The sequence below is a fragment of the Podospora pseudocomata genome, chromosome 7, assembly GCF_035222375.1.
Source record: "Podospora pseudocomata strain CBS 415.72m chromosome 7, whole genome shotgun sequence".
In the NCBI taxonomy this organism is placed as follows: domain Eukaryota; kingdom Fungi; phylum Ascomycota; class Sordariomycetes; order Sordariales; family Podosporaceae; genus Podospora; species Podospora pseudocomata.
Window position 1 is genome coordinate 3,890,242 of NC_085891.1, and position 27,674 is coordinate 3,917,915.

A 27,674-nucleotide genomic window follows, 5' to 3' on the forward strand; every position below is an offset into this window, starting at 1 on the left:
TAAGAATGTATGCCTCGGCCAAAAAGAATATCTCTATAGCAAAAACAAATCCACACGTGAACAGCAGAAGAATAGACAATTGGACGAGTTGGGAATCGAACCCAAGACCTTTCGCATGAGATGCTGTTGCAAAGCGAACGCGCTACCAATTGCGCCACACGCCCGATGAGATATCAGGAGATCTGATGAGGGTAGGAATGCTGGACGAGCTGGGAATCGAACCCAGGACCTTTCGCATACCGGGGAGTATGCTAAGCGAACGCTCTACCAACTGAGCCACACGCCCTCAATAACCTTGAATGGATGATGATCCTGGTCAGAAGATGTAGTTTTGTTTGGATTCATTTATGCTATGTAGTCTTGGATTCAGAACGACGAGACTGTGATAAGTGTAATGTAAAATCACTTCAATGAATTGACGAAGCTCGGCGCAGTGGTTGGAATTCAGCCTTGCCATAAAAAGACATCATGGATTCTGTTTCCAGTACAACTGATTGCGAAGTGGTTCCTTGCATTGCTTGTTTCATTTGGCATGACTGTTCCGCACCCAAATCAAGATCTGCCACAGAGAGGATTGAGAACTATCACATCCGAGATTTACTATCCGGTCCGGAGCCCGTGGTGACGTCGCATAGAAGACAAGGCATGATACCTGTCCGCCCACAGCCTTGTATGTATATACAGCACGAAACATGCACACGGCCCCGTCTAATTGTTTATTTGGCTGCCTAAAGCTTAGCTATCGTTTATCATATCCGGGACTAGTCACGCCTCTCCTTGTGCCATTAGACAGCTCTATTAATCCTTCATCCCAACTTTCAAAAGTCGGCCCCCACGGGGAAAGGGGAAAACGGCACTTGTGTTTCTGGAGCGTTGCACAATGCGGATGGATTGTCCCGAGAATCCCTCGGGAGCTTTTTAGATCTCGGTGACTCGAAGGTTTTATTTTTGTTGTGTTGCCATTGCATCATAGGCTGCGTGCGTGGTAATGGATTCAAGGCAATTCATGAGAAAGGTCCTCCATTATGAAGGATGACTCGGTGTGCGGAAACCTTGCGCTTTGCAGAATGATTGATATCAGTTGTTGATATACGGGCTGCATGGTTTAGTGAGACAAATACAAACCAGTCCTTTTTACTGTGACTCAGGCGAGGCCAGTGTTCAATGGGGAGATGGATTCCAATACCACCCACATAGGGACGTCCTCCGAAGCTAGGTCGACCCCACGGCCAGAAAGTAACGGCCCGGAACTTTCCTGGTGCATTGTAAGATACCTGTAGATCGTAGACACATACTCTTTTTGCTGGTAGCAAAAGGAAGGTGGATGACGAAACCAGAGCCGAGAGGAGGCTCGGTAAATGTCGTACGACAGCAAATAAAAAGATCAGACGAAAGATGAGGACGAAACAATGTTTTCACCTCATCACCTGCCAGTATTACTCGAGGTGGCGTTTAGGCCTGATTGTGAGGTTTGCATGCAGATGGCCCGGAGGCTAGGGATCACGCACGACCGAGACCCGTGGCCGCCGACAACTGAAAGCCGAAAATACCAGGCCTTAAAATGCGGCGATACTGGATATGTGGAGTTGAGCGGCAAAGGGGTGGCCAAGGAGAAGGCCGAGATTAAGCTACTGCGGGATTCCCGGCAGGAGACACGTTTTGTACAAGAGACGACGATGTGCCGCAGTGGTGCTGATAAAGCAACTAACGATTGTATCAGCCTTGCATAGTCCTTTTGAAACAGGTACAGCCTTCTTCCCCAGATTGTTTTGACATGACGGTCGTACAGCTCCTGGAATCTTACATGCATCCGGCCGAAGGACCTGAATGAGCTCTCGACATAGAGACTAGCAAAGAAGTGGAGAGTGGTTATTTTGAAGGATGATGATTTGGGGGCCATTCTCTGAAGGCACTGACGTCATGGGCATGCGTGGCTGGATGCTCGCACTCGATGGGAACTTGTTGTTCAACACCGCCCGCCAAAGTCTATGTTTACTGGTGCAAGCAGACCTTTTGCTTTCTGGACATTTGATGACAGGAGCGGGCGGTGATGTCTCTCCCGATGGCCGGGTGATAGAGCTGCAGCTCATCTCTGGGTATGTGGCTGATGGTGTGTTTGACCCCGCCGGTAGTCGGCTGAGACAATGCTTCATTCGAAACATGGTAAGAGCACCGCATCGAAGGATGAAAGCATAGAAGCCAAACTGGCTTCGCCGCATCTCTACCGCTTCACCATTCTGAGCACCGTTCCACTCGCCTGGGAGAAATGAAATCCGTTGTGTGTCGGGGAAGCTGGTCCGGGGCACAGCGGTGCATTCCAGCATGTTGGGTCAGGGGTTGATTGGCCGCCTTGCCAATTTGGGAGTGGCATCGCCAGCATCGACAACTAACACGGCACACCAGTGAACCAACGCCGGCGCTTCGAGGACGAGAGATGCTCCATGTTTTTTTGTTTTTGTTTTTGTTTTTGTGTAGGTGGCGTGTTCTTGGTGTTCGCTGCGTATTTTGACGAACATATTGCTCTCCAGGAGACCGGCACAACGGCCCAGGGCAAAAGGTTCGGTATGTGGACAAAGTCGGCATTCGTTCAGGTCAGTCAGCCCGGAGATAACTGCTCTGTCTGGTACTACCTGCTCGCTTGTGCGGGAGGGGTCCGAAAAACAACGACCGGGCCGAGCAATCTGGTCCGGATCCGGGGGTCGCCCACGGAGGGTCCCCCCACCCCATTTTCTTCCATCGCCCGCCGTACCACCAACAAATCGCCCTCGGGGCTTTCATGGGGCCAAAAGCTGTTGGAGCTAATGTTCCATGATTATGAGGGTGACGGGGTTTGGCACGCGATAGGTGTTTGATACCGCCGGTGTTGATGCATATTGATAGCTTGGCAAACCGTCCCAACGCCGGCTGTTCCCCCGCTACTCCCGAGTGGCGCTCTTGACGCCGCAAATATCAAGAATAGCTGACCTCATGGGCAGCTCCGAAACCCTCGTACGAGAGAGTCGGCTTTCCCGGGCGAAGAATATGGAGATCGGTTTCGGAAATATCGATGAATTTATCTGATGCATGCTGATGGCACATTTTCAGCCACTACCCGACTGTGCAAAACTTGACATGAGAAACGTGATGAATGGAGGTTGATTTGTGATCAATAGCAGTATCCGATGTCATTGGAAACAACAGTTGTATTCCCAAGTCTAAGCCAAGATTTGTATCTCTAAACTATATAGAATAACAATGAACAGAATCAAAAGGCCTATGTTGAAGGAAAGTCGCGAATCGCCCATGCTGACATGGACGTGACAAAAATGTGGTATGATACAGAGCTCCCCCTCGCGGGTCACTTCTGTATCGATGCAGTATCTATCTAAAGCCTCTAAATCTCCGTCTATCGTGTATAAGTGCTGATCATAAGAATGCTCCGTGGAAGCCGTCTCGCCATGGAAATGCTGGTCATGTTGTACAAGTTCGTTGCGTCCTGATAGATGGTCAGCAAGATACCTTGAGCTTGTCAATGACAGATTTCAATGTGTGCAGCCAACGTACCATAATCATACAAAGTTCCGTCCCTCTAGAAGTTGACAAACTCGTACAACCTCCTGCAGTCCTCGCAGTCCTCATAGCTGATGACTTTGAAAACCTTGTCACGGCGACTGTCGAACCGGCATTCACCGTATATGTAGCGAGTGTAGACGGTGCAGGAGTAAGCTTGCCTACGGACTTTGCTCCGGTGCTGGCACGCATAGACGGTTTCCTCCCAGTTGCACATGGTTGCTCGTGTCGTGAGTGACTAGGTATCTACTCCTGTCTCGAAAGTGTGTCGGTGGGGGATGAGGTGTCGATGTTGACGATGGCGCTGGCTCAATGAGTTGAGTGGAGAGCCGAGTTGAGTAAAGAGGGATCTCGATGTGTGTGGTGATACTGGAACAAGTCTGAGAAAGTGATGTGGGGGTCTGATATATATATCTGGTTATGGAGATGCTGTCTTGCAATTCAAGGTAGACTGGCAGGCCCCGGTACGGTTCTCAACTGCTAGCAATACAGTGCTGCTCTTCAAGGAGAGAAATCGAACTACACGGTGGGTGTCGATCTGGCCAACAAATAAGGCGGATTGGTCACGGAAGAGGAGGCTAGACAGGTACAGTTCTACCCCTAGCACTGGGTGGTCATTGTCTAGACAAAGCCTCCCCGATTCACACATGGCGGCCGTGCCTCAGTGAAGAATGCCTTGGAAGCCAAACCAAGATTGGGACGTACCTGACTACGGGTACACGAACTGGTGGTTGAAGACGTGGGATTTCGGCCAAGCACCCGGGCCGCTCGTGGCAGTGGTGGTACATACCACACTCATTTGGGAGCCGACAGGACACTAAATCGGCAGTGACTGTGAGTGAGTGCATCTCAAATCCCTGTTAAAGTAGGGAAAGTACGGCTACCACCTCGCGGCGCAGTTCCTGGAGTGGGAGTGTGGCTTCGCCTCCTTAACAGAAGTCGGTTGGTTTTGATGTGGGAGTACGAGAAGTTTCATTGGTGCATTTTAGTGCGTGGTTGGTTGGTTGCATTAAGCGCGACCTAGCAGGGGGGCCAAGTCTTCTTGAACTGACTGTGTGCTGTGCACTCAACCATGACACAAAGATATGCGCTGGATCCAAATTGACTACATTTATGGAAAAATGGAGTGCAAGATCAAACATGAGACTCGAAACCTGAGGCAAAGCACATCCAGCGAGGCGGACATGTATCTTGAACAGGTGCTCATAAAAGTATGGAGAGTATCAATGCATGCCCATCGGCCGCTCGTCCTGTGACTCTGGGATTTTGAATTCTGATTCAGTGTACGTAAACCATCCAGTGGCCTGTTGCCAGAAGAACTGCATTCTGCGACGAAATGACGCCTGAGCCAATACAGAAGAATATCATTGAGTCAAAGTGGTAGGAACAATAGAAGCGAATCCACTGCACGAGGCCACCTTTTCAGCCCTATGATCGGCAGCACAGTGGTGATCATATCTGTGCCGTTAGATTGGTCAACATGCGTTCCATTAGATCGGTATCAAGCGTGGAGCCTACCGGATTGCTTTCCCTTGAATCTAACCACCGAGCATCCCGATCTGGGTTCACATGCTTCACTATTGGTGTTTTACGTCAAAGTTTGTGTCATGATCGGATCACTTCTGAACTTGGAAGCAAACAAGCAGGAGAACACTCGCCCATCTTCGGACTGTTAGTTCATGGCTTTCGAGTCCACCATCGTTTGCCCAACAGGATATGCATTCTCGCACGAGATTGGCTATGTCGACTACTTTTCACAATCTCCGAATCACATGTGGCGATCTTCATTCAAACCTGTGAGTTTGCACCATTCTCTATTGATGCCGTTGGCAGTCTTCAACTTTACATTGGCTCGCCAGCGTGTTTAGAACCCGTCATCGGATGCCTACCCCCTTTCTTTCCTGTTGGACCCGACAGATCGGATCACAGGCAAGAGACGACCAGGCCTCCTGTTTGAATTTCTTTGTATGGATTCTGTCTGGCTTCTAGACGACAGGAGACTGACTCAGGGTAGGTATGGCCGCATGTTGGGCCTGCCAGCGGGCGAATCAGTCGGACGGAGAAGTGCGAATATCCAATCATTTCAGAGGCCTTACACCAACGACCAGAGGGCGGTGCGTGCGCGCTATGCCTATTGCAGCATCATATGTCTGGGGCTAGTTGCAAAACCTCCAAGAGGGCTCCAAAAACAAAACTGAAGGCATGTGAATGAGGACCATGAGAAATGATGAAGACGCATATCACACAGAGTGTAAAAGATGCCTTGTTGGTTGGAAAACTCACATGTCTTGCCTGGGCCTGGTTCGTGACTGGACACATTGACTCGGTCGGCATTGTTGGTTGCGGAGGGCGGCCGCCAAGTCGGGACGGGCGATGCGCGGCCTGCGTCCTCACGGGATACGAACCGGTGATCATCGCGGGGAATATTCACCGGGTGCGGAGTGGCTGGCGATCAAATGCAGGTCTGGAAGTTCACCTTCCCTATGCCGTGGGGAAAACAAAAGGGACCAAGTCACACATCAAGGCAGCTTCCCCTTTCTTGCCTGTTCTTGTGTGGCTAACTGGAGCAAGAAGCCAAAATCAACACGGCATGACGTCTTGGAGCTATGACTTGACTTAGGTAATTCTCTAATCTAAGGGAGGTAGCCGATGTTTCTGCTGATTTGTGAGGTCATGGTGTTCTGTCCTGGGTGGCATCCCCTCACCAATTCTGGCTAAACCACAGAGCAGCATTTGCATATGCGATAGTCCTTTGATAATATCCAGCGCGGGGTGATCATAGGAGATATGTAGCATAGGTATTCAAGTCGGCACGGCAGATAGTTCAAGTCGGTAAAGATGACACTGCAGTGAACGGTTATAAATGCTCTTGTAGTAATGCAGCAACAGAAACGTCTACCCGCACGCATTCTGAAGTATGTGGTCAAAATCATGTACCTCCTCGTAAACAAAAAAATCATGATTGCCTCTCGCCTTCTGTTGACGCTTCTTCTCTCTCTTTCCGGTGTCTTGGGCCGTACGTTATTTTCATTGCCTGCCCAACCCCGTACCGAAATAGTTACTCACCGTTAACATCACACTCACAACAGAACGTTGCCAATGGTCCCATCTACGTCAATCTTCCGACCGCTACTCGGAGCTTCAAACCAGCCCCCAGCATACCCCCTCACCATCTGACCCCCTCTTCTTCCCCGCCACGAGCCCCTACCCATTCTACAACAACGCCATCCCCACCCCCCTCAACCAAACCATCCTCGCAACCACTCAAGTCCGCCCTTTACACACCCATTCCATCATCGACCAAGAGGGCTGCTCAAGCTACACCCGTCTAATCACCAACGACGCCATCTTGGCAGTGCAGATATTCTACGAATCCGCCACCAACACCGGGGGAGTGCCCCTCAGAGTTAAGGAGATTCACACTGTGTACTTCCTTGCTCCGGGGAACAGTACCGAAAAAATTCAGGCCAATGTGAAGAGAGAAACGTGGCCGAGTTTCAGCAGGTCGGATCAAGATGCAAGATCGACCTTGAAGGGGGTATTTGATGCGTATTTGGATGCGAATGGCCCTGTCGCGTGGGCTGGCAGCTGTTCGATGCTTGATTCTGGAAAGGGTGGTGATCTCAGAGCTGGGCAGGGAGATCAGTGTGCGGAGCTGAGGCTGCAATTGAAAGAAGGTCAAAAGATAGAGCAGAGAATGTATGTGATTGACGAGTCTCTTGGCGCGGTGACTGTGTCGGGGGTGGTGGGGGGAAAGGTGGCAGGGTTTGAGGGGAGGGTCGTGAAGGGGAAGTTGGAGTATGTGCACCAGTTTGGTGACTACTGCTCCTGATTCGTGAGAGCTTGACGGTTTTGGAGACAATGTGTCAAGTAACTGCCTACGTACCAAGTATAAAACTGGGAAATCCGGGGGTTCAGGGGTTCAGAGGTTCGCGGGTGTGCTGGGGTGCAGAGGAGGTAGCGAGACTCGTGAACAATTCAATGTCTCACATTGCCAGCCCGCTTAGTTGACCAAGCAAAGTCTATAGACAAATTCTTCGGATGCTGGATAGGCGTTACCAACAGTGTTGGTCGGAAGAGGGCGATAAGGGCCCGGAGTTGGTAGTGGACTGCTCGCTGAGAGAGGCATACACCACGGTGGGTGCCTCACGGCCCTATCTGCACGTTTGTAATGGACGAAGGAATATACCGGGTACCTTACAGGACACGGTCAGATTCTGTCTCACGGGTGGGTCGTTCTATTACGTCTCTTTTAGAACTAACCGTTGATATCCGCTCCCTCCTGCACACCATCTCCGGCCTAACTGACCCTGGCTGCCAGCTGCATGATTTATGCGCGTCATCAGCCCTATAAGGCTTGCCACGCGTCCAGCCGCTTCCAGTCATGCCATGCTTTTGCCTTCCTCACACCCGCAACACCCACATGTAAGCCCAACAAGTGCTGTTGGGTCGACCAATTTCCCTTAATTGCTTGTGATCTGCGGCTGCGTGATAGCTTCCTGTGGGGGCGGTTGGTCCCGCAAATTGACATGAGATGACTGGTTTGGCTGTTGGCGATTTATAGACAAGGTACATACATTACGTAGCTATGTATCTAGGCCGTTGTTGAAGGGATGCTTTCCGTGGAAGGCTATTGAACGGAATCAGGTGTCGTTGGTGCATCCCAACTAAGACTAGGCATCTAGGCAGTGTAGTCAATGAGCTAAGCTGAGCTAAGCAGGCCCCGGGCTTGCTCGGCTTACTTACTTTAACTCACTAACGTTACTTAGCTTAGGATTATTTACTACTCGCTTTAAATTATAATATTAGTGATCTTCTTAAAGATAATGATTTTGGCTCGATTTATGTTACAACCTGCACCAGAAATGGATACAGACTGCAAGGCAGTACGCCAGAGGTGAATATGACAGAATGATCGAAGGTTGTGACAAGCGTCTCAGACATGGGTTCACTGTCAACAACAGGTTGTTCTAACAAAGAGCTACTGAAAGTAGATTGTAGACAAATGAACTTGAATTGCTTGCATGAGGAATCAGATTCCTCGACACGGGGAGCGCCCGGCGCTCCCCCCTATTTATGTCAAGCTATCTACATATATTTCTGAAGTATCTTTGTACCTTGCTCAGTGTGCCTTCAAAGCCAGAGAACCTCAATTATATCTATGCATGGTGACAGCATTAGTGGCAATGGTACCATGTCCAGCTGAACTGGTTACGTCAGTTTCAGCTTCCATGAGCTCCTATTCAGCTTGATTGACCAGAACCCTTTTCTGTCTGACAGGTACCACCCAGTGGTTCCTGTACAGGGGTATTACGCTTGGGGCGTAACACCCAAGAGTACATTGCAACTATCTGGTGACGAGTACACTGAACTTGAAGAAGAAAAGAAAAAGAGAAAGAAAAGGTTTGTCAACATGAGCCTCTGATATAGCTGAGCGTGTTGGCCAGTGCGCGGTGATAGAAGGTTCTGGAGTAGTGGTCTGTGCGTTCTGGGAATAGCTTCATCTGGGCCGAAGGTTGCCGAGGTCCATGCCAGGCTCAGCCCGTTACAAAATCCTTCTAAAAGCACTTATAATAATAGAAATACTTTATTATCAAAACCGTTTCTTTATTAAACCTATATTATTAAAAGCTATATATAAATTTAATTTCATTAAATAAGCTCTTTATTTCCGAAGATATTTATTGTTTTAAATTGGGGTCGCTGAGAGCACTGTAACTACAGGGGTCTCAGGAGGGTGAAGCAATTACCCAAGAACTTGGCGAGTCTCGGACTGTGCTGCTAAATACGACGACGTGGTTGTCGAAGGAAGAAAGTGCAACAGGTATTACCTGCAAATACAGAGAGTAGTGAACTGAGATGTTGTAGTCTCATATATAAGATACTGTAAATGATCAATCTTATTGACTGACTTGACTTATTATTTCTTAAGGAAAGAAAGAAGCAGGAATACCATTGCAATTGGAAGAGGGCTCTTTATGAGCACCTGAACTTCTTTATCATCCTTATCGCTCCCTATCGCTCGGTGGCCCCAGTGACTTGGATCTATGATCTCGTTGCCGATAAGGTGCTCGTATCGCTCATGAGGCTTCTCGTATCTCTCATTGTTCGGAGGTCCGGTCAAGAGTCTGTCCGGAGATCCGGTGAAGAGTCCTGGGAGCCGTTGAGAGCGCTTGTGGGCGAGCCGTTGAGAGAATTGTGGGCGAGCCGTTGAGAGCATTGTGGGCGAGCTGTTGGGAACAATGTGGGCGCAGAATTCCATAAACAAGTGCTGTAAAATTCCATGAATAAATGCTGCATTTTAACAAAAAATTATAAATGTTTACTGAAGGTTATGCCCTATATAGGCCTGTAAGCCCTGTATTGGCATATACTTACAATGCTCGCAACAGCGAAAGACTCAATACCTAGTAACGTACATTATAAGCGAGTCGCGCATATAAGCGAGTCGCGCACTGGCCATTGCGACGCGTTCTCTCTACACTTAACATCATTTTTCTCTACAACCCAACATGCCACCTACTTTAAAGGAAGCGAGGGTAATCTTAGCCCTTGAAGCTCTCCAAAAGGACGAAAAATTACGCCTCAGAGCCGCAGCTAAGCTCTATAATGTACCACCATCAACCCTCCGTGACCGACGCGCTGGCCGGCCTGCACGACGCGACACCACGCCCAATTCGAAGAAGCTCACTCAATCAGAAGAGGATGATGCTATTATTCAATACGTTATTGAGCTATGTGCGCGAGCTTTTCCACCAAGATTGCGTGGTGTGGAAGATATGGCCAACCAACTGCTACGCGTACGCGACGCGCCCCCTGTTGGCAAGCTCTGGGCACACAACTTCGTCAAACGCCAGCCACAGCTCCGTACGCGCTTTACACGTAGATACGACTACCAGAGGGCCAAGTGCGAGGATCCAAAGGTCATCAGCGAGTGGTTCACGCTTGTGCGGAACACCAAGGCCAAGTACGGTATTGTGGATGACGATGTCTACAACTTCGACGAGACTGGGTTTATGATGGGTATTATCTTCGCGGGCATGGTAGTTACGACCTCAGACGGCCTTAGCAAGGCGAAACTGGCCCAGCCTGGCAACCGCGAATGGGCAACGGTGATCCAGGGAGTCAATGCCCTCGGCTGGGCTATCCCTCCCTTCATCATCTTGGCCGCACAGTACCACCTTGCTAACTGGTACACCGAGTGCAACCTACCGTCTACCTGGCGCATCGCAACCACCGATAATGGCTGGACTACCAATCCGGTAGGCCTAGATTGGATCAAGCACTTCGACTATCACACAGCGTCCCGCACAAAGGGCAAATACCGGTTGTTGATCCTCGACGGCCACGAAAGCCACCACTCGACTGAATTTGAGCGCTACTGCCAGCAGAACAACATCATCACGCTCTGCATGCCTCCGCATTCTTCACACTACCTCCAGCCACTCGATGTCGGCTGCTTGGGGCCATTGAAGCAGGCGTACGGCCGCCAGATCGAGGACTTGATGCGCATGCATATCAACCACGTAAGCAAGCTCGAGTTCCTCTGTGCCTTCCGCGAGGCCTTTTTGCCTCTATAACAGAGAAGAATATACAGGGTGGCTTTGCAGGTGCTGGCCTTGCGCCGTACGATCCAGAGAGGGTGCTTTCAAGCTAGATGTAAAGCTTCGTACGCCAACACCTCCAAACTCACGGCCCGGCACTGCACAACCTTGGGTCTTCCAGACACCACACAACCCCGAGAAGCTGACTCGCAGTCAACGCTTATCAAGACTCGCATTGCCAACCATCAAAATAGCTCCCCGACTTCAATGTTGGCTGCTGTGGACCAGCTTGCTAAGAGTACAATGGCTGTGATGCACCAGGTGGCTCTCCTTCGTGCAGAGAACACTTCACTCCGCAAGGCCAACGAGGCACTAAGTAAGCGCCGGAGAGCCAAAAAACACGTGTGCGGCTCGAGGATCACTTACTGTGCAAGATGCAAAGGATATACTTGACCAGAAGGCCGTGGGTGGGGAGGCAGCGCAAGAAACGCAGCAGGATGGCGGTAATGCAGGGGAGCTCGTACGAAGGTTCGGTGCTGTGGTGTGTGCGGCAAGCCTGGCCATAATGCACGTACATGCCAGGAGGCTGCAGAATCATCTGATTCATCTGTTTCTGATTCAGTTATTGTAGTTTCCTAGTGTTGTGGTTGTGTAATTGAGGATAGTTGTGGTAGGGTAACAGAGAGTGCGCGACTCGCTTATATGCGCGACTCGCTTATAATGTACGTTACCTTATATACGAAGGAACTAGCTAGGTTGTAGATAGTTCCGCAGTATGCAATGCAAGTCCCAATCGTTGGTATCTTGACTATTGTGATTGAGACAAGCTATTGTTGTATACTGTTTAGCTGTACCAAACCAGGATTGTTCAGAAGTGCCTTGGACTAGTATCCTTTTCAGAGGTTCTAGATAGAGGTTCGTCACAGAGGGCCTCACAGGGCCTCGCACACCACAACGGGTGACGCAACTAGTGAAATGGTGAGAAAACACACAAAACAACCACAACACCACAAATATACCTTCAACAGGTCCCTGAATGAACACACCTGCGTGACAATGACTCGCTCGCAGGCCGCACTTCACGCAGGACACTATGGGCTCCCAGGCCACATAATAAGCACCAGATTGGCCTGATCAGAGGGCCAAAATTGCCTGCACGTTTGCAAGGCACAAAATTTGAAGAAATAAAAGTCGATGATCTGTCTAAAATAGAATGTGAGAAGCAGACTGCTTTTATACATGACCCCTGAACCCCCCGAATCCTCCGTGAGCCCCACTTCCTCACTCATACCCTCAGGCCTGTGGCCGCACCCCAAACCATTAGCTTAGGCTAATATATAGAGGACTCGGCTCAGCTCAGTTCACCATTGAGCTTAGCTAAATTTAGCTCGCCTTATTATCTACACTGCATCTAGGTACCTAGCGACACTCACCGTTGGATAGAACCGCAACACCACCTTGTTCTTTGTAAAATGTACGGTGGTTTGAGTGAAACTTATATAGGTAGATATGTGAGAAAAGTCAGTAACTTGACCGGTCAAACTCGTGGATACCTATTTGCCTCTTCAAATCAACACGAAGCTTCCCGTCACTGACAACCTCTTAGCATTCACTTTCAGACTATGTGCCCCTTCTTTACATGTATTGACGTTCAGTGAAGCTGAGCTACTGTATCTGGATTTCGTATCATGATTCTACACTGTTTCAGAAGGCGGAATGCGATGCTGTCCACACAGATAAGAACTCATAGCTCTACAACGAGAACAATGACGCGACATTTATCCTACATAAGCTGCCCGTGAGAGCTATAATCTAGGTACGTAAATAGACTTTTCTTGAGGACCTTGATGACCAAAAAAAGCGCCGTGACAGGAAGACATTGAAATTCTAGATGAAGTGAAAATCGCTCAAAATACCAGTCACCCCACTAAAAATAGAAAAAAATAGGAAACAAGCGCAGAGAAGGATATTGAAAATCAATCAACCGTCGAAGGTCGACTCTTTTCTTTCCAGCCGTCTGGCCATGAGACGCGAACAGAAAAGTTTCACTCGCCCTGTTTCGAGGAGTCTGACAAGACCTCAGGTTCTTCCTCCGAGGAGGCAGAAGACCGTTGATCATCTTCTCCCCACGAATCGTGCTCCAAGGTTGACTGAGATGCCGGGCTGTTCGTGCCTGAGCTGGCCCATGCTTGGTCTACCAATCCATAGAAACCAAGACCTTCATATACATGACCCGAACACGGCTCGCCAAGAAGATCCCGGAACGAATCTAAATCGGCGTTATCGAGAGAGGGGTAGATGTTTGGACGTGGGAGCTCTTCTTGGCCCTGGATCGCGCCATTCTGTAAGGCAAATCTGTGCATATCCTTGCGAAGGGTGGCAAGAGTGGTGGTTCCAAGGCCTGAAACTGAGTCTACCCCAAGAAGGTGATGGTATAGAGCCCCCAGACCAGCTGCCCACATCTTGATAATATGCTCATCCCCCGTTTCACGATGCAGATGAGGATTTGCAGTCTTGATCTGAACAATGCGGGTTGTCTGGGAAGCATTGGGCAGATTCGCGGATGGGATCTTGTTTCTCAGGAGCGGCTCAATGTACTGAAACGGCTCGATGGCATACCCGTTTGCCATCCTCATCTTCAGCGCCATCTCCATGGTCATGGCGTGCTCCCCAGCGTTCCCCGTCGTGATGAACTCGTCCTGCTGTCCCGCTTTCGCAAACAGCCTGTTTAGAAACGAGTTGATGATGCGAGAACTTCGTCCTTGTTGGACGAACTCGATCCGACCAGTGCTCGCGCTGTATTTGGGCTTGCTAGCCCATGAGATGCGGACCATAACATCTTCGCGCTCTGTACCACTTTTGGCTGCAGAGCGTTGTGCTAAAGCAAACCCACCGGCGTACGCCTTGCAGTATTCTACCACGGAGCCCGGAATGCGATTATCGGCGTCGATGAAGCCAATGTATTGGTGGTGTGGGAAATAGGACTTGGCCATGGCAATGCCCAAATACATCCCCTCCCCTTTCCCGTTTCGTATTCTCCCGGAAGCTGTATCTAGGATCTCGGGGACTCCTGCTTCCTTAAACGCCATTGCGGCGCCGGGATATTGCTGGTGTACAAAACACCCCTCCCTACCCCAAGCACAGAATCCTGCCAGCATTCTTTCTTGAGCCTCCCAACCGTTCTCTCCGTGCTGGTGAGAACAGTTCGACACCAAGATCACCGCGCAGCGGCTCGGGATGCCTGCGATCACCCCCCTGATGACGTCGACCGGCTCATCTTTGCAAGGCACGACAATGACCAATTTTTCGAGGATCCGGTCTAGCTCGTCTGGAAATACGGCCACGGTACTTTCTGCATCGTGATCAGGATCCTGGTTGTGTTGGGGCCGCCTTTGTGACTGATGCCCCGTCCTACCCAAACCGGACAGTTCCGATGCGCCATAGAGGCGGTTGTCCCTGTTGGTTGGTCGCGGCTCCAGTTCGACCACCTCCATCTGGGGCATAATGCACAGCGGGCCGAACGGCCGACTCCCGAGTGGTAGGGTGTAGCGCATTGTGGGTTGATGTCATTGATGTGTGGCTCGAACGTTTGTCATCGATCGTGAATCGAAGTTGTATTTCCAGAAACGAAGAAGTGTTGTCCGGGGCCGAGAAGATATGCCGCTGGATAGGTAGTTTAATAAGAAAAACAGATGGTCTGGCTGGAGGTCAGTCAGTCTTTAAAGAAAAAGATTGTCCAGGCTGGTGAAAGGGCTGTCTTGAATGGTACACCGGCCGGTAACACATACGTCGGTTGAGCAGTGCTTCCGCAACAAGGTCCGAGGGGTGACGCAATTTGATACCGCTTCCGGGCACGTTGTCGACGATATATATACACACCACCCAGGAAAGCATCGGCTTGCGAATGAAGCAATTCCAAAAGCTCACCGAACCTGGTTTGTGCACATGGGCCAACGAAAAGATCACGAGTAGTTTCTCACGGGTCTGCGAGCACGCGGCGCAACAATGAGCGGGCCTGGAAAAGTTCAGAAGAAACACTCGGCTGGATTGATTAGCAGGGGAATCGTGTGGTCATTGTGGGTTGGTTGTACAGAACCACCAGACAACCACTATGGAGTTACGGACAGCGAAACCGACTCCAAGTGCGTGCAGGATTGCTGGGTGCATAATGGACCCAAGCTAGTTTCACACGGACATCTTGGTAATCATCATGGTCGCACACACGCGGCAAGATGGAGGGGGAGGGGTCCATGAGGCTATGTATATTTTGGACCCGAGGGCTTGGTTCATCAGACCGATCCCGGCCCATAAAATAAATACTTGCCCCTGAAGAAGCAGAGCCTCTCTTGTGATTGGCATTAGCTCTGCTGGGCTTGCGGTTTCTAGTTAGCTTGCTTACTCCGACGCCCCGGAAAAAGGACAGCTAACGAATACGACAGGCATGTCCACCAACAGCCACGGCCGTCACATCTGCCAGTGTCTCACAAACTCCTCCCTATCACTAGCAGAACATCACGACGTCGAAAGTCGGATAATTCCTATCTGGGACGTGTTGAGTTAAGGTGGCCACTAACGCCATGTTACCTAGTCAGGGGTCGATAGTAAGCTGCTGAGACGCTGTTGGCACATAGTCTCGCTCCCATCTGATCCACCTTCCTGCTTGGACATGCTATTCCCGGTTTCTTCTGAAAAATATCAAGAAAAAGCAGTTGCTAATTTCCTAACCCTTGGGGCAATGAATGACGTGCTACACAGGCCCGCCTGGCTACTAGCACACGAGCTCAGCTGCCCTGGACTTCCTTAGTTTGCGTTTGGCGCCACTTTTCTTTGCAACAGATGAGACATCTAGAAGTGAGTGGCACCTCCAGCTATCAAGGTACCTGTATACCTGACCCATGGTCTGTCAGGTGCATGTTGCAAGCTGACTAGTATTGAAGCTTGGATAGTTACACTAGATAGCCTGGAGTACCGAAAGTAGGTCATCTTGGCGAAGCCCTTGCTGAGCCTCGCCTGTCACGCAACATAGAAAAAATATAGGCGTGCTCGGTACATGCCTACCTATGATCTGATTCCAAGCAGGAAGTGACTATGTGCGTCTGATTGCATATAACAGTGTCACTATACCTTGAATTGCCGTGACTGAATGTGCGAAGCGACATGGTCAGGAGACCCCCAACAATTCGCACTGACCATCTGGGATCCTCTTGTTTTGTTTATGATCGATGGGTGGAGATTGAAAAGGCCCGCCTATCGCGCTCCCAAGACTCAGGCTGGGACACAGACGCACACTTGCAGTTCTACAAAGACAGCCCGGGCAATTATCGTGGTATAAATGTAGGTGGCTGGCACTAGTTCCAGAAGGATGTGCAAGTTCTGACGTATCGGCGCGCATGTATTTTCCAACCGCGGGCCGCGCGCAGCTAGCCGTTCAACCGACAACAATATTAGTTGGTTTCTGTTCCCGGCCGATCGTTCGAAGATGTATCTTGAAGACACCACAGCAACCCTCCATAGGTATACATGGTCATCTAGATCCCCAGACCTTTCGAGCGTAATCTCATCACCTGAGCTTTGATCACTAAACAGGAACTAGAGTTAGCTAGTTATCACATAGCTGCCCATTATGCTTGCTTACAATCGTACCTTGGCCGTAACAACAGGAGAGAAGGCAAGAGGCCATATCTTTCTGATGTCGTTACAAGTCAACAGCCAACGAGATGGCGTCTTTTCACGTGCACTGGCTGGTATGCCGGTTGGGCACATAATCACTATCAGCCCCCGAAAGACCCGAAAAGCAGCGCTGTTCGGGCAAGCTTCAGGCTCCAAGATTGGTTGGCAGCAGCAGCGCCCCAAATCTGCATTTACCGTCGGCATTTCTTGGCCATCCCCTCGTTATCTCACATAGCGCGGTAGTTCTCGTCACATTTGTTGCCCGAGCTGCCGGAACCGCAAGCGGGTCTTTCCACCCACACGAACTGCAGTGAGCAGTCCTTATCACACCCGACTCTCCACACCCCCGCAAGACGTACCGGACTCTACTACGTACGATAGGTGATTTTGGGCTTTGCGAGAGCGAAGAGAGCCGACGTGGTGCGCTACCCACCTAACCCAGAAGGTCTTTTCATGGCGGGAAGCTCAGTTAGGAAACCCCGTGTGCTGACATCTCCCGAATTCGTCAGACCATTTCGTCACAACTAGAGAATGACAGCGAGGGACATGGCTGCCGAGTCCGAGATCTGCGATGGCTGAGGTGAGGCAAACATGATGCCTGGATAAGGTACTTTACTGTTGGTGATACACGAAAACAATCCCGCATTTGAGCCTTCAAGACCTTTCGAGAAAGTTTAGCAAGCCTTGTTTCTCGACCTTACACCCCTGAATCGGAAGACTTTCTGCGCAGACTGCAGCCCATCACATTGTACACACACGGTGGCATATGGGTGCACACGTGTCGTTGGATCGAATCGGCACATGCGCGCACATACGCACTGACAGTCTTCGCTACCAACCCACATGGAGGTCTGGTGTCTCAGTCTGTTCTTGGCTGGGACATTTCCTGAGGAATTGCGAGCTGAGAATGACGCCACCAAATGCCCCGTTGCTTCCGCGCCATTCACCGTCGACTTGACCTCTATTACTGGATTGGCCGCCAGGTGAAGACATTGGCAAGACATTCATTCCCTTGGTGTCTTGAAGGAACAAAATGTGCCGATATCATTCATCCCGATCAGCATCGGCAACCACCAGCCTTGTACGAAAGAAATCGGGTTCAGAAAGATGATTCGACAATATCTTCCACACGTCCGGACGTATGGCATATTCCTGCGCCCGGTTGTGGGCAAGCCTTCAACAACTTGCTCACCGACTTGACCGGTGGCCAGTCACCGTCGCACAGGTCACGACATCACAGAGCCAAAGAGTGTCCTTGAATGGTCGACTAATACAAACCAAGGCGTCTATTCTTGAGCGGTGTATTATATCGTTCCCGAGATATTGACTCCCTGGGAACATAGCATAGTAGAATGTTGTTGGGGTTCATTGACTCGAGTCTGATATCGGCATGGAATACCTAGTACCAAGCAGTGAAATCCAATGGTGGCTTCCGGCCTCGCTATCTATTTCCTGACCTTGAAATTCTCTACTAGGCAACTAGGTACCTTATCATGCACATGATTGTGTGGTCAGGTTGGAGCCCAGGGAAATGCATATCGAAGCGAGAGATTGGACCTTCACAGTAAAAGATAGATTGATTTCAAAGTATAGAAGTACCTACTGTACCTAATCTTCGATATGAATCGGGCCTTAAAACGTATGCTAAACTCTGAAGCTCTTACAGGTCTGAAAGAGGTCTGGAAAAGGACTGTAACAGCCAGGCTCACTGTCAACTGCCCGCTTACAGGTGACTGTACGCCAAAGATAAGGACCTCGAACTAGCGAGAAAATAATTAAGCGTTCCTATGCTGAGTGGCCCACCCTCCTTCTTAATAAGAACCAAGTGGACAGGAGATTGGAGTGCTGGGATTATGCTAAGGATTTGATGTCCAGGGCCGAGTAGTGGTAACATTCATGACAAGCTATTCTGGCACCATCGTGGCCGAATGTGGTTCAATTTTTAAGTTGCTGATTCAGAACAAAGTCTCTCCGCTATTCAATATAACGTAAAGTACTATGTACAAACAAATACGGAGTAGGTAGGTATCTTTATCATACTTGATGTTGCTCTGCATTTCTTCTCCTCTGTGTGCACCAGGACACTACCGGCCCTTGAGGTCTTCAAAGTCAAGCCAATACCACCCTCGCAGCCAGCCCTACTTTGAATCCCTTTCAGGGCGTCCGGTATTCTTCAGTGTAATTGCAGTGCTGTCTTCCTTTCTTACCTACCTTTCTTTGCTCAGACAAGCTCACCCAAGATCTCACATGGTCTTGACAGGTACCGCCAGCATTAATTCAGCAACACCACATCGCAAAGAGTGTAAATAAACCATCCATCATGTTGCTTCATCACTCTTTCCTAAGGTTATCTCGAGGCTGCCTAGAAATTCCCCAACCACCCTCATCAGCAGAAAGCTCTTCAACGCCCCTGATAACCGAGCGGCTCCAACCACACCCTCAATCTAGGACTCAATGTAGCCAAGTGGCTGGCTATCACCGCAACTCAACCAAGAGTCCAAACGAGCTCTTATCCGTCCCTCCATGGATGACCTCGGCGCTATTGATGGTGTCAAAATCCTTTCCCGAAGTCGGAACACAGCGTCACAGATCCGCTACCCTTCTGTCGGTTTCCGACAACATCTTGTCGGAAAGGGTGCAGTGCCTTAGTCAGAGCTATGCGGTCTTGTGTGTTATCAGATGTGATACTGGCTGCATACCCGTCAGTCATCCTTTCTTGTTGGTTCTGATGCCATTTCCCTCTGATCCACCATCGGGAGTGTGACCCTCTACCTGTGTTCCCTGCAGCGGCCAACAGAAACAGTCAGGATAGTGCAGCCGAAAATCTTGAGCTTTTCGTAGACAAGGTCGCTATCAATAAGGAAAGTTCTAAATATGCAGGGGCTTTCTGACAGGTACCTATCTTGATTGACACATGCAACGGTGTGCAACATGATCTTGACTGGCAAAATGAATCCCTCCAAGGTACCCGAAGAAACCCCGGGAAGCTACCGAGTACATCGAGTGACCGATAAACTGGCACACCACTCGAGTACGCATGTATTGCAGGTAAGGAGACCCAAAAGCACGGCATTGAGAAAGGCTCGCGGGCAAGGGAAGCTCTCAACAACACTACAAAAGCCACGGGTCGCGGCGTTGTGTTTATGAGTCATCGCCAGCAGGATCAGGAACCAGCGACCGAAACACGAAGCAGGTAAAAGTCCTATGAGATAGAGACTCGGCTTGTCGATTATGTATACAGACCTCAAGGTACTTGAATGGCTCTGATTATCTTTTACCATTCGAAGTACCTTGTGAGAGCTACATACGGTACCGTCTCTTCTTTCACCAATTATCAAGGAGGTACATATAGCCACCCTGAGGAAGCCCTGATTAGAAGAAGGAATCTGAAGTTGAAGAAGCAAAAATACAAAATTATACAGACACAGCACCTCCATTCAAAGGACTGAGCGTAGATAAAATAACCCGACACCACATTCACCTGGGTATTTTTCTCATTAATTCGCAGAAAATACCCGATCCAGGCCATACAGTCTTCACACCTTGAGCCTTCCAGTTAAGGTGGTGCTCGAGCCTCACACTGAAGGGACCAACAAGTTCTGGTTCTCCTAAAATAGGAGGGCATTGACATGATTCTGAACCGATGCGCTACCTGGAATGGGAATACCAAGACTAGCGTTAACACCAAACTGTTACTCCCGAGGTGTTCAAGCTCCCAAGTCACAGCACACCAGCGTGTTTCTATTTTGGGATATCGTAAGTGTAATCTGGGTGCTCCAGGCGCGAGACCTTCGAAACTCAACTTGATATAAAAGCAGAAGCTGAATGTTGTTCGATACCGTACCTAGGGAGTGTTGAACCTGAACCATCAGCAAGGCTGGGGATCGGCGCATCGGAAGATGTTGCTTCCGGCGTTAAGAACTGTCAAGAGAATCTGCATCACAAACCATCAGTGGGATGTTGACCGCCATACTTTAGTGACACATCACCTGCCCAAATAGCGATGCCGCTAGAACAGTTCAGGCATGAAATAGAAAAAAGCTCTCAGGGAAAGGGGTAATGCCCAGAAGTTGAGAAACGGCACATTGTCCAAGCGACACGTCGAGGAACACCCGGGCCACGCCCGGCCGGAGCGGCACAGCACGCGACCGCCGATGCCATCAGTCATTTCGGCAGCGCCGTTGCGGGCACGCCCACTCACCAGCGACATGTTTCCATGTGAGCCTATGCATGATGCACAGTCCTTTCGCTTCCCTCACACTGCATCCACCCTGTAACAAATCCTCACAAAAACCGGAAGCAATTTCGCCGGTTTTTTTTGTTCCCTATCTCTTTTGACACAAAAAGTTACCCGCCAGTTTGGTTCACCACATTTTAACCCAGAACATCATGTTTCAAAAACCCCCTCCCCCCTTGCTAGCCCAAAGATCAGCAGGAACGGTACCATACTCGCAAGCTTTGCAGATTTAGGTTTAGCTCCCTCACTCTCCCAAAGTCTTGGTGACCTTTTGTCTTCTCCGAGCCGTCAGACATGCAGTAAAAACAGAAAACAAAACCCCCAAAAAAGGCGGGGTGGGGGTGGGTGTTTGTGGCTGACCAACAGGGACGATTCCGTTTCGCTTGGTCCCTTGAGACAGAACAACACCAACCAACATGCCATGCCAGTTGGGAGATGTACACTAAGATAGTTCTAGAAGTAAGCGGTGAGAGTGTGATAGGTAATACCTAACAATAGGCATTCTATTTATTGTTTTGGCAATTAGGTTAAGTGGGCCTACAGGGCTATTGCTCTACCAAGCACTTGCGCGAAATATCTATATAAACTCTATATGTATAACAATTATTTGTGACTGAGATTTAGCTTTAAAAGTCTATTAAAATAGGTAGTTTAATTTAAAATAAAATAAAAATGAATCTGAAATTATTTTTTAAACAAATTGAATTAAAGTAATTATAAAGGGTTAAAAATAATTTCAATTAAGTGGTAAGAACACACACACACATATATATATATGTTAAAATGCAGCATTTATTCATGGAATTTTACAGCACTTGTTTATGGAATTCTCCGCCCACATTGTTCTCAACGGCTCACCCACAGCGCTCTCAACGGCTCGCCCACAGCGCTCTCAACGGCTCGCCCACAGCGCTTTCAACGGCTCGCCCACAAGTGTTCTCAACGGCTCCCAGGACTCCTCACCGGATCTCCGGACAAGCTCTTGACCGGACCTCCGAACAATGAGAGATATGAGAAGCATCATGAGCGACTCGAGCACCTCATCAATGAGATCATAGATTCAAGTTACTGAATAAGGATGATAAGGGGAGTTCAGGTGCTCATAAAGAGCCCTCTTCCAATTGCAATGGTTTTTCTGCTTCTTTCTCTCCTTAAGAAACAATAAGTCAAGACAGTCAATAAGATTGATCATTTACAGTATTTTATGAGACTACAACATCTCAGTTCACTACTCTCTGTATTTGCAGGTAATACCTGTTGCACTTTCTTCCTTCGACAACCGCGTCGTCGTACTCAGCAGCACAGTCCGACACTCGCCAAGTTCTTGGGTAACTGCTTCACCCTCCTGAGACCCCTGTAGCTACAGTGCTCTCAGCGACCCCATTCTAACAATATATATATCCCTAAAAATAATAAACTATATTTATAAATATTTTAAAAATGCTATAATTAGAATTTTTTGATTATTATTATAATATTAATAGTTTTCGATTACAGTTATTTTTTCAAGAAAATGATATTTAATTATTAAATTATTAAAATATATAATTTTAGGCTAGAGTTACATATAAAGTACATTTGTAACTATTATAAAATTAGTAACTAAGACTAATAAAGCTATAATACTACTTTCAATATTTAATTTTATATTAATAAGTATATAGATCTATTTTTTCGAATGTTATATTTTAAATTTAAAAAAACACATTTAATATTTAAATGTTAAGAGTTACTAGTAGCTTATATATAGATCTTAACAGAAAAAATATTTACTTAAAAATATATAAATTCTTACTCAATAAAAATCCTTAAAGGTCTGCAGTTTTAAATTACTCTTTTTAAGCTTTCGAACTACTTTTTAAAATTCTTAGTGGATTATTTATACCCTTGCTCGCTTTAAATTACATTGGAATTTTACAAGGTTTTATATGTTGATTTTGTGGAAGTGCCCAGTCGCGCAACTGCTTGGTCAGTCTACCTAGAGCACAAGCATTAGCTAGCTGAGCAGATCTTCGATAGAAAAACCCCGAGCCTAGTTTAGTGTAGCAAAAAATTTCCAGAACCCAAGAAAACAAGACAAAGTTACGACTGGGCTGAGGAGGGCCTTTTTGGCACGAGCTTGTTGCCTTCTGGGGAGATCAGGACGTCTTGGCCGATGACGGCACGGTCAGAGCGACAACACATCCTCGCCAGGCTCTCGACGTGTGTGAACAGAGTAAATGATCAAGTATTCTATTTCGCCCATGAGAGAAGCAGGGACTCCTCCTCTGCCTTCTCATGTCTGCTTAATGGACCTCTCCCAGCTCTTGCCCCGACAATAACCATCTCTTTCGAGATTGGTGATGCCGCCGGCCATGTCCCCTCCCATCTTGCTAGCGGCATGATATAAACAAAGCCAAACGAAGATTAACAAAAAAAGGGGAATATGTGAAAAAGCCAAAAACCCGAAAATGTTTTGCCCAACACCGCCGCTTGCCTTTTGCCGCAAATGGATAATATTATACACACGTCTCCACCGGCCCCTATATAACAGCCCTGTTCATATGTAACCACCGACGACGTTAGAAACAAGACGTGAAAAAGGAAATGGTTGTCAGGTCATGACACAGGCATGGACAGGAAAATCATCTCCCTCCAACGGTGGCACCTCCACCGCTCCCAAAACAGAAATAGGCAGCAAAACGCAGAACCGAGGTATCCAAGCGACGACACAAAAGAAAATCCCCCATCCATGGGTCAACAACTGCTCAGAACTGACGTCTGGAAAGTCAAGTTCATGCCCTCTGGGCCTGCCTCTCCTCCTATCGGGCCACCTCCTGCACCCAAAGGACTTGGAGCCCGTTTTCTGCCCCTTCCTGAGCCAGATCTTCTTCCCATCAAGCCATCCAACAGCCGGCCGTGATCTGCCCAGCCGAACGATGTCCCGCCTCCTCCATGGCCATGACAATGTCCGTGGTCGTGTCCCTCCAAGCCGTAGTACAGCCCGTGATGCTTGGTGCTGCTCGTTAATAAATGCAAACCCTTGCACTGATTTGCAACGCCCTGTTTGACAAGGTTCTGGATTGACCTCTCGCTCCCATCAAAAACATTGGCATAGGGGAAGATGATGCTCCTCTCGCTGACGAGTTTGCTCTGATCAAAGGCCCCTTGCTCCAGCAATAACACGGCGCAACGGAGATAGCGAGCTTCCATGTGGATGTCGGATCGGACATCGGTTCTCTGGATGGCGTATTTGACCAGCTGGAGAGGAGTGTTGCCGCAGTTGTTGAACACGTTAACATTGGCGCCTTTTCCACAAAGGAACTGGACGGCGGTCACAATGCCGAACTCGGATGCGTAGTGGAGTGCTGTGTTGCCCTCTGTATCCCGTTTCGCAAGGAAGGCGTGAAGTTCAAAGTCTGGCGCCTTCGAGGCCGTCTCGAATATGGACTCTAGTTTCTTGTTCAAGTCGGTGTCGGCAAAACCCGTTCTTCCCGCAGCGGCCCGGCGCAAAAGTTTCATAATCGGTGATCTACGGACGTGCTGGGCTGAACTATCGTTGGGGTCATTCATAGTCATGACTTCTTGGTGGTGGTGGGGTAGCGAGTAGAGACTGTCGGATCCGCAAGTCGAGTTGTCGCCCGTCGATGGGGCCTTTGAGTCGGAGAATTCGGGGAGGTAACGACGAATGAACTCGACTTCGTCGCCAAATATTCTGGCTAATTTAGGGGCCGTCCTCTCCAGATTCCGCCTCACGCTGTGCCATAGCCTCTCTCCATCTGCCGCCTTGCTGGCAACCAAAAACCGAGCAGCACCGTGTCCAACTTCGCGAAATACGTAGTACAATGTTTCGATCGGAAATTCCTCCTTGGCAACAATGTGGTGCAGGAATGTGTGCTTCTCGCCGTCTCGAAGACAAAAGTCAAATCCCCTGGACCGCAAGACACGTATGAGGTTCAGGAAAGACACCGGTCTAAGTCTGGGTTGGCTTGGTGGAGCGTAGACATGAAGAAATGTTTCTCCCCGTTGGTTGACCATCTGAAGATCGTCCGTATGCCTAATGATCAGTAGCAATAGCGAAACACGCGCACCCCACCGCGCAGCCACATGAAGTAGCGAGTTGCCATACTTGTCCACCATGTTAGCCTCTTCATCTGTTACCGAGAAGTTGGTAAACGCCGAGTTCTCGGTTGCTTGTGCGTCAATGGCCCTTGACAACCGCTCGTGAACGCACACGGTGTCTGTCCTGTCCTCGCCATTGTAATAATTAGAACAGCACATGTCAAGCAGGGCCTTGTTGAGTTCTTCCGTGGTTGGGTTTACTGTCGAGTATTTCGGCTTGAAGAGACCGTTGGTGACCTTGGTTCCCTTGAACGGCTTGCGGGGCTTGTCTTGAAGTGAGACCAGAAACTCCTCCCGTGTCATCTTGCTCAGCGCTGTGTTGGCCCCCGTGTTGTTCAGGTTGATGCGCCTCGACGACGCTGAAGAGGACGAGCGGGCTAGACTCGATATGCCTGACGAGATGCTGGAAAGAACCGAGGCCCATGATCTTCGTTTGGCCGATGGCGTGAGTGATGATGCGCGTGACGGCGACTTGTCTCGCATGTAGGTATCGGAGGTGTCTGGGGAGTCGGCTGAGCTGGCGCTGGCAATCGCCAGCGGCGATGAGTCGGGCGAGTCGGACTGTTTGATGGTGACGCTGGTATCCGAGCCCTCGGCGTAAAACCCGGTCTGCGCGTCAGAGAACACTGAGGCACTCATGGGATCGGGATAGCTGCGTGATCGCGCTGCTTCTAGCCGTTGGCGGGCCCTCCTGTTCCTCATCCGCCGCTCCTCCCGAACCGACCTCAGGAAACGAACTCTGACGAGCATGGTGTTCATGTCTCTGGGCCTCCAATCATCGATACGGCGATCTGGTAGCAAGTTTTTGAGGTGCTTGTGAGTGTTGCGCTGCCTGTGACACAGTCATGTCTTGTTAGCCACACCTTGGCCGCCATGCATGTCGTGGATAGGGGGTGCGCACCTGGGATCAAACGTGCCATCTTTGAGGCGCTCAAGGATGCGAACGAGTGGTAATTTTTCGCTTTGTGTACAGACATAGAGGCGCAACAATTTCTTTTGCTTTTCGACCGGCCATGGCTTTTCGCGGCGCCCTCGTCGGATGGCCGGTTTCCCATTGCTGCTGCCAGCAGCCGTCTTGACGTCGGCCATCCTCTGTCCAGTCCTCTCTCTCGGCCGATGGTTCGTCTCAAGCACAGTTCGTCCGTCTGTCACCCCTTCTCCACCTGATGTTTGAGTTCCAATTTGCGAGTCGTAAGTTTCAATGACTTCAGTCTCGACTCCAGGTCTGAGGAGGGATCGGCTGCGAATGATTGTCAATCTCGACCATCCACACTCGGCAGCCTCGTCGGGGATCCCTGGTAGTCGCTGCTGTGTTCGGCCGGTCTGGTTGTGGTCGGACAGGCGGTGTTAGTGTCGGGTAGTTGAGGATTATGGCACGGGGGTATATTGACGACGATAGCACCGGGAGTATGTGTGACGATGAGGCTTTCGGGACTGGCTGCAGTTTAAGACGCTCAGCTTGAGATTCCAGTGGTTCCAGAGGCCAAAACTGGTGCGTTCTCGCGGGGACGTAGCTTTCCCCAATCGGTTCTAGAAGGCTGCCAGGCCCAGTCACCCGAAGTGAGCCTTGGCTGCTGTGGGAAGTCCCCCTCGCTACTGTACACGCCGGAATGGCGAAATGGAACCCCCGCTCTGCCCCAGAACCTAGATCCTAATTTCCACCACTGAAGCACTACTGGGGTGCTGAGCTGAGGTGGTGAGCCTGCCGGACCGGCAGTGATAGAGACCTATGATGCTACCGGTATTTGTCACTCGAAGCACTGTCCGAGCGTGTTTATCGAGCTATCGGGTGACTGGTGATTTGGTAACAGCAACTGGACCTCCTGGGAAGAAGAAAAGGAAGGATTATGGTGTGGGGAGAAGTTGACCAAATGCCGGCTCGTTTCGCATCCCCTTGCGATTCCATTCGTCTTGCTGTCCTTCCATTGCAGGTTCTGCGCAACTGCAACCCCCGCCAAACGGGACAACAGCGAAAGAGGCATGGTTCGGGCAAGGCGACATGGGCGAGGGTCGCTGTGGTGTTGACAGGCTCTGGCTGGGCGAGATGGTTCCTGGCATGACCGTCCCTTGGCAAGTGTTGGCACGCCTGGCAGCTGTTGGCGCTGGTTTGGCAGGTTACACGGGAACTCCCAGCTGGGCCAATCAGCAGCCAGTAATTGTATTGCTGCGCCCCACAAGGTCCGAGCACATTGCGATTGGGACCTCACTTCTCCTTTTTCGGACTAGCATCCACCTCCTCAAGCCAAGGTCAACTGCAAGGACAATCAACAGCATCACCATTCACAAACAACAGACAACAGCTGGGAGAGAGCATCTCAGTCACAGCATGATATCAAATTCAGGGTGGCGACAGCTTCAAACATCTGACCGATCGTCGCTTTTCCGACATAACCACAGGGCAAGAGCAGAGACCCTCTGCAGCAGATGAAGGGGCGGGAGATGCGCAAAGAAAATTGAACGTTGGTTTCAACAGGTCCTTGGATTGATTGGGACATGCACGGGACGAAATCTGCGCCAAGAACCACACTTTTCAATACAAACATTTTTTCAACACTGCATCACCAACACCCACC

At 49.6% G+C, this 27,674-nt stretch overlaps 5 protein-coding genes and 2 non-coding genes across 7 annotated transcripts; 3 read left to right on the plus strand and 4 right to left on the minus strand.

Moving 5' to 3' along the window:
* The first annotated feature begins 80 nt into the window (after positions 1-80).
* On the plus strand, positions 81-164 carry QC762_0116170. Its single transcript has one exon. It is a non-coding gene; the product is annotated as a tRNA-Ala (tRNA).
* A 37-nt stretch (positions 165-201) lies between these two features.
* Positions 202-286, plus strand: QC762_0116180. Its single transcript has one exon. It is a non-coding gene; the product is annotated as a tRNA-Ala (tRNA).
* A 2,883-nt stretch (positions 287-3,169) lies between these two features.
* On the minus strand, positions 3,170-3,766 carry QC762_700497 (uncharacterized protein; the record flags this gene model as incomplete). Its single annotated transcript, XM_062892910.1, has 2 exons — positions 3,170-3,475; positions 3,581-3,766. The coding sequence occupies 2 exons, from the start codon at positions 3,764-3,766 to the stop codon at positions 3,386-3,388; spliced, it is 276 nt and encodes a 91-aa protein (XP_062740005.1). The 3' UTR covers positions 3,170-3,385.
* A 2,741-nt stretch (positions 3,767-6,507) lies between these two features.
* QC762_700495 (uncharacterized protein) lies at positions 6,508-7,381 on the plus strand (the record flags this gene model as incomplete). Its single annotated transcript, XM_062892909.1, has 2 exons — positions 6,508-6,565; positions 6,639-7,381. The coding sequence occupies 2 exons, from the start codon at positions 6,508-6,510 to the stop codon at positions 7,379-7,381; spliced, it is 801 nt and encodes a 266-aa protein (XP_062740006.1).
* A 5,757-nt stretch (positions 7,382-13,138) lies between these two features.
* Positions 13,139-14,647, minus strand: QC762_700490 (uncharacterized protein; the record flags this gene model as incomplete). The annotated part of the gene is made up of 1 exon (XM_062892908.1): positions 13,139-14,647. One exon carries the CDS (start codon positions 14,645-14,647, stop codon positions 13,139-13,141), a length of 1,509 nt encoding a protein of 502 aa, XP_062740007.1.
* A 5,103-nt stretch (positions 14,648-19,750) lies between these two features.
* QC762_0116220 (uncharacterized protein) lies at positions 19,751-20,044 on the minus strand (the record flags this gene model as incomplete). Its single annotated transcript, XM_062884358.1, has 1 exon — positions 19,751-20,044. The coding sequence occupies one exon, from the start codon at positions 20,042-20,044 to the stop codon at positions 19,751-19,753; it is 294 nt and encodes a 97-aa protein (XP_062740008.1).
* Positions 20,045-23,187: 3,143 nt separating this feature from the next.
* QC762_700480 (uncharacterized protein) lies at positions 23,188-27,109 on the minus strand. The gene is made up of 2 exons (XM_062892907.1): positions 26,003-27,109; positions 23,188-25,933 (listed from the first exon to the last, which is right to left on the minus strand). The coding sequence occupies exons 1-2, from the start codon at positions 26,188-26,190 to the stop codon at positions 23,737-23,739; spliced, it is 2,385 nt and encodes a 794-aa protein (XP_062740009.1). The 5' UTR covers positions 26,191-27,109; the 3' UTR covers positions 23,188-23,736.
* Positions 27,110-27,674: the final 565 nt, after the last annotated feature.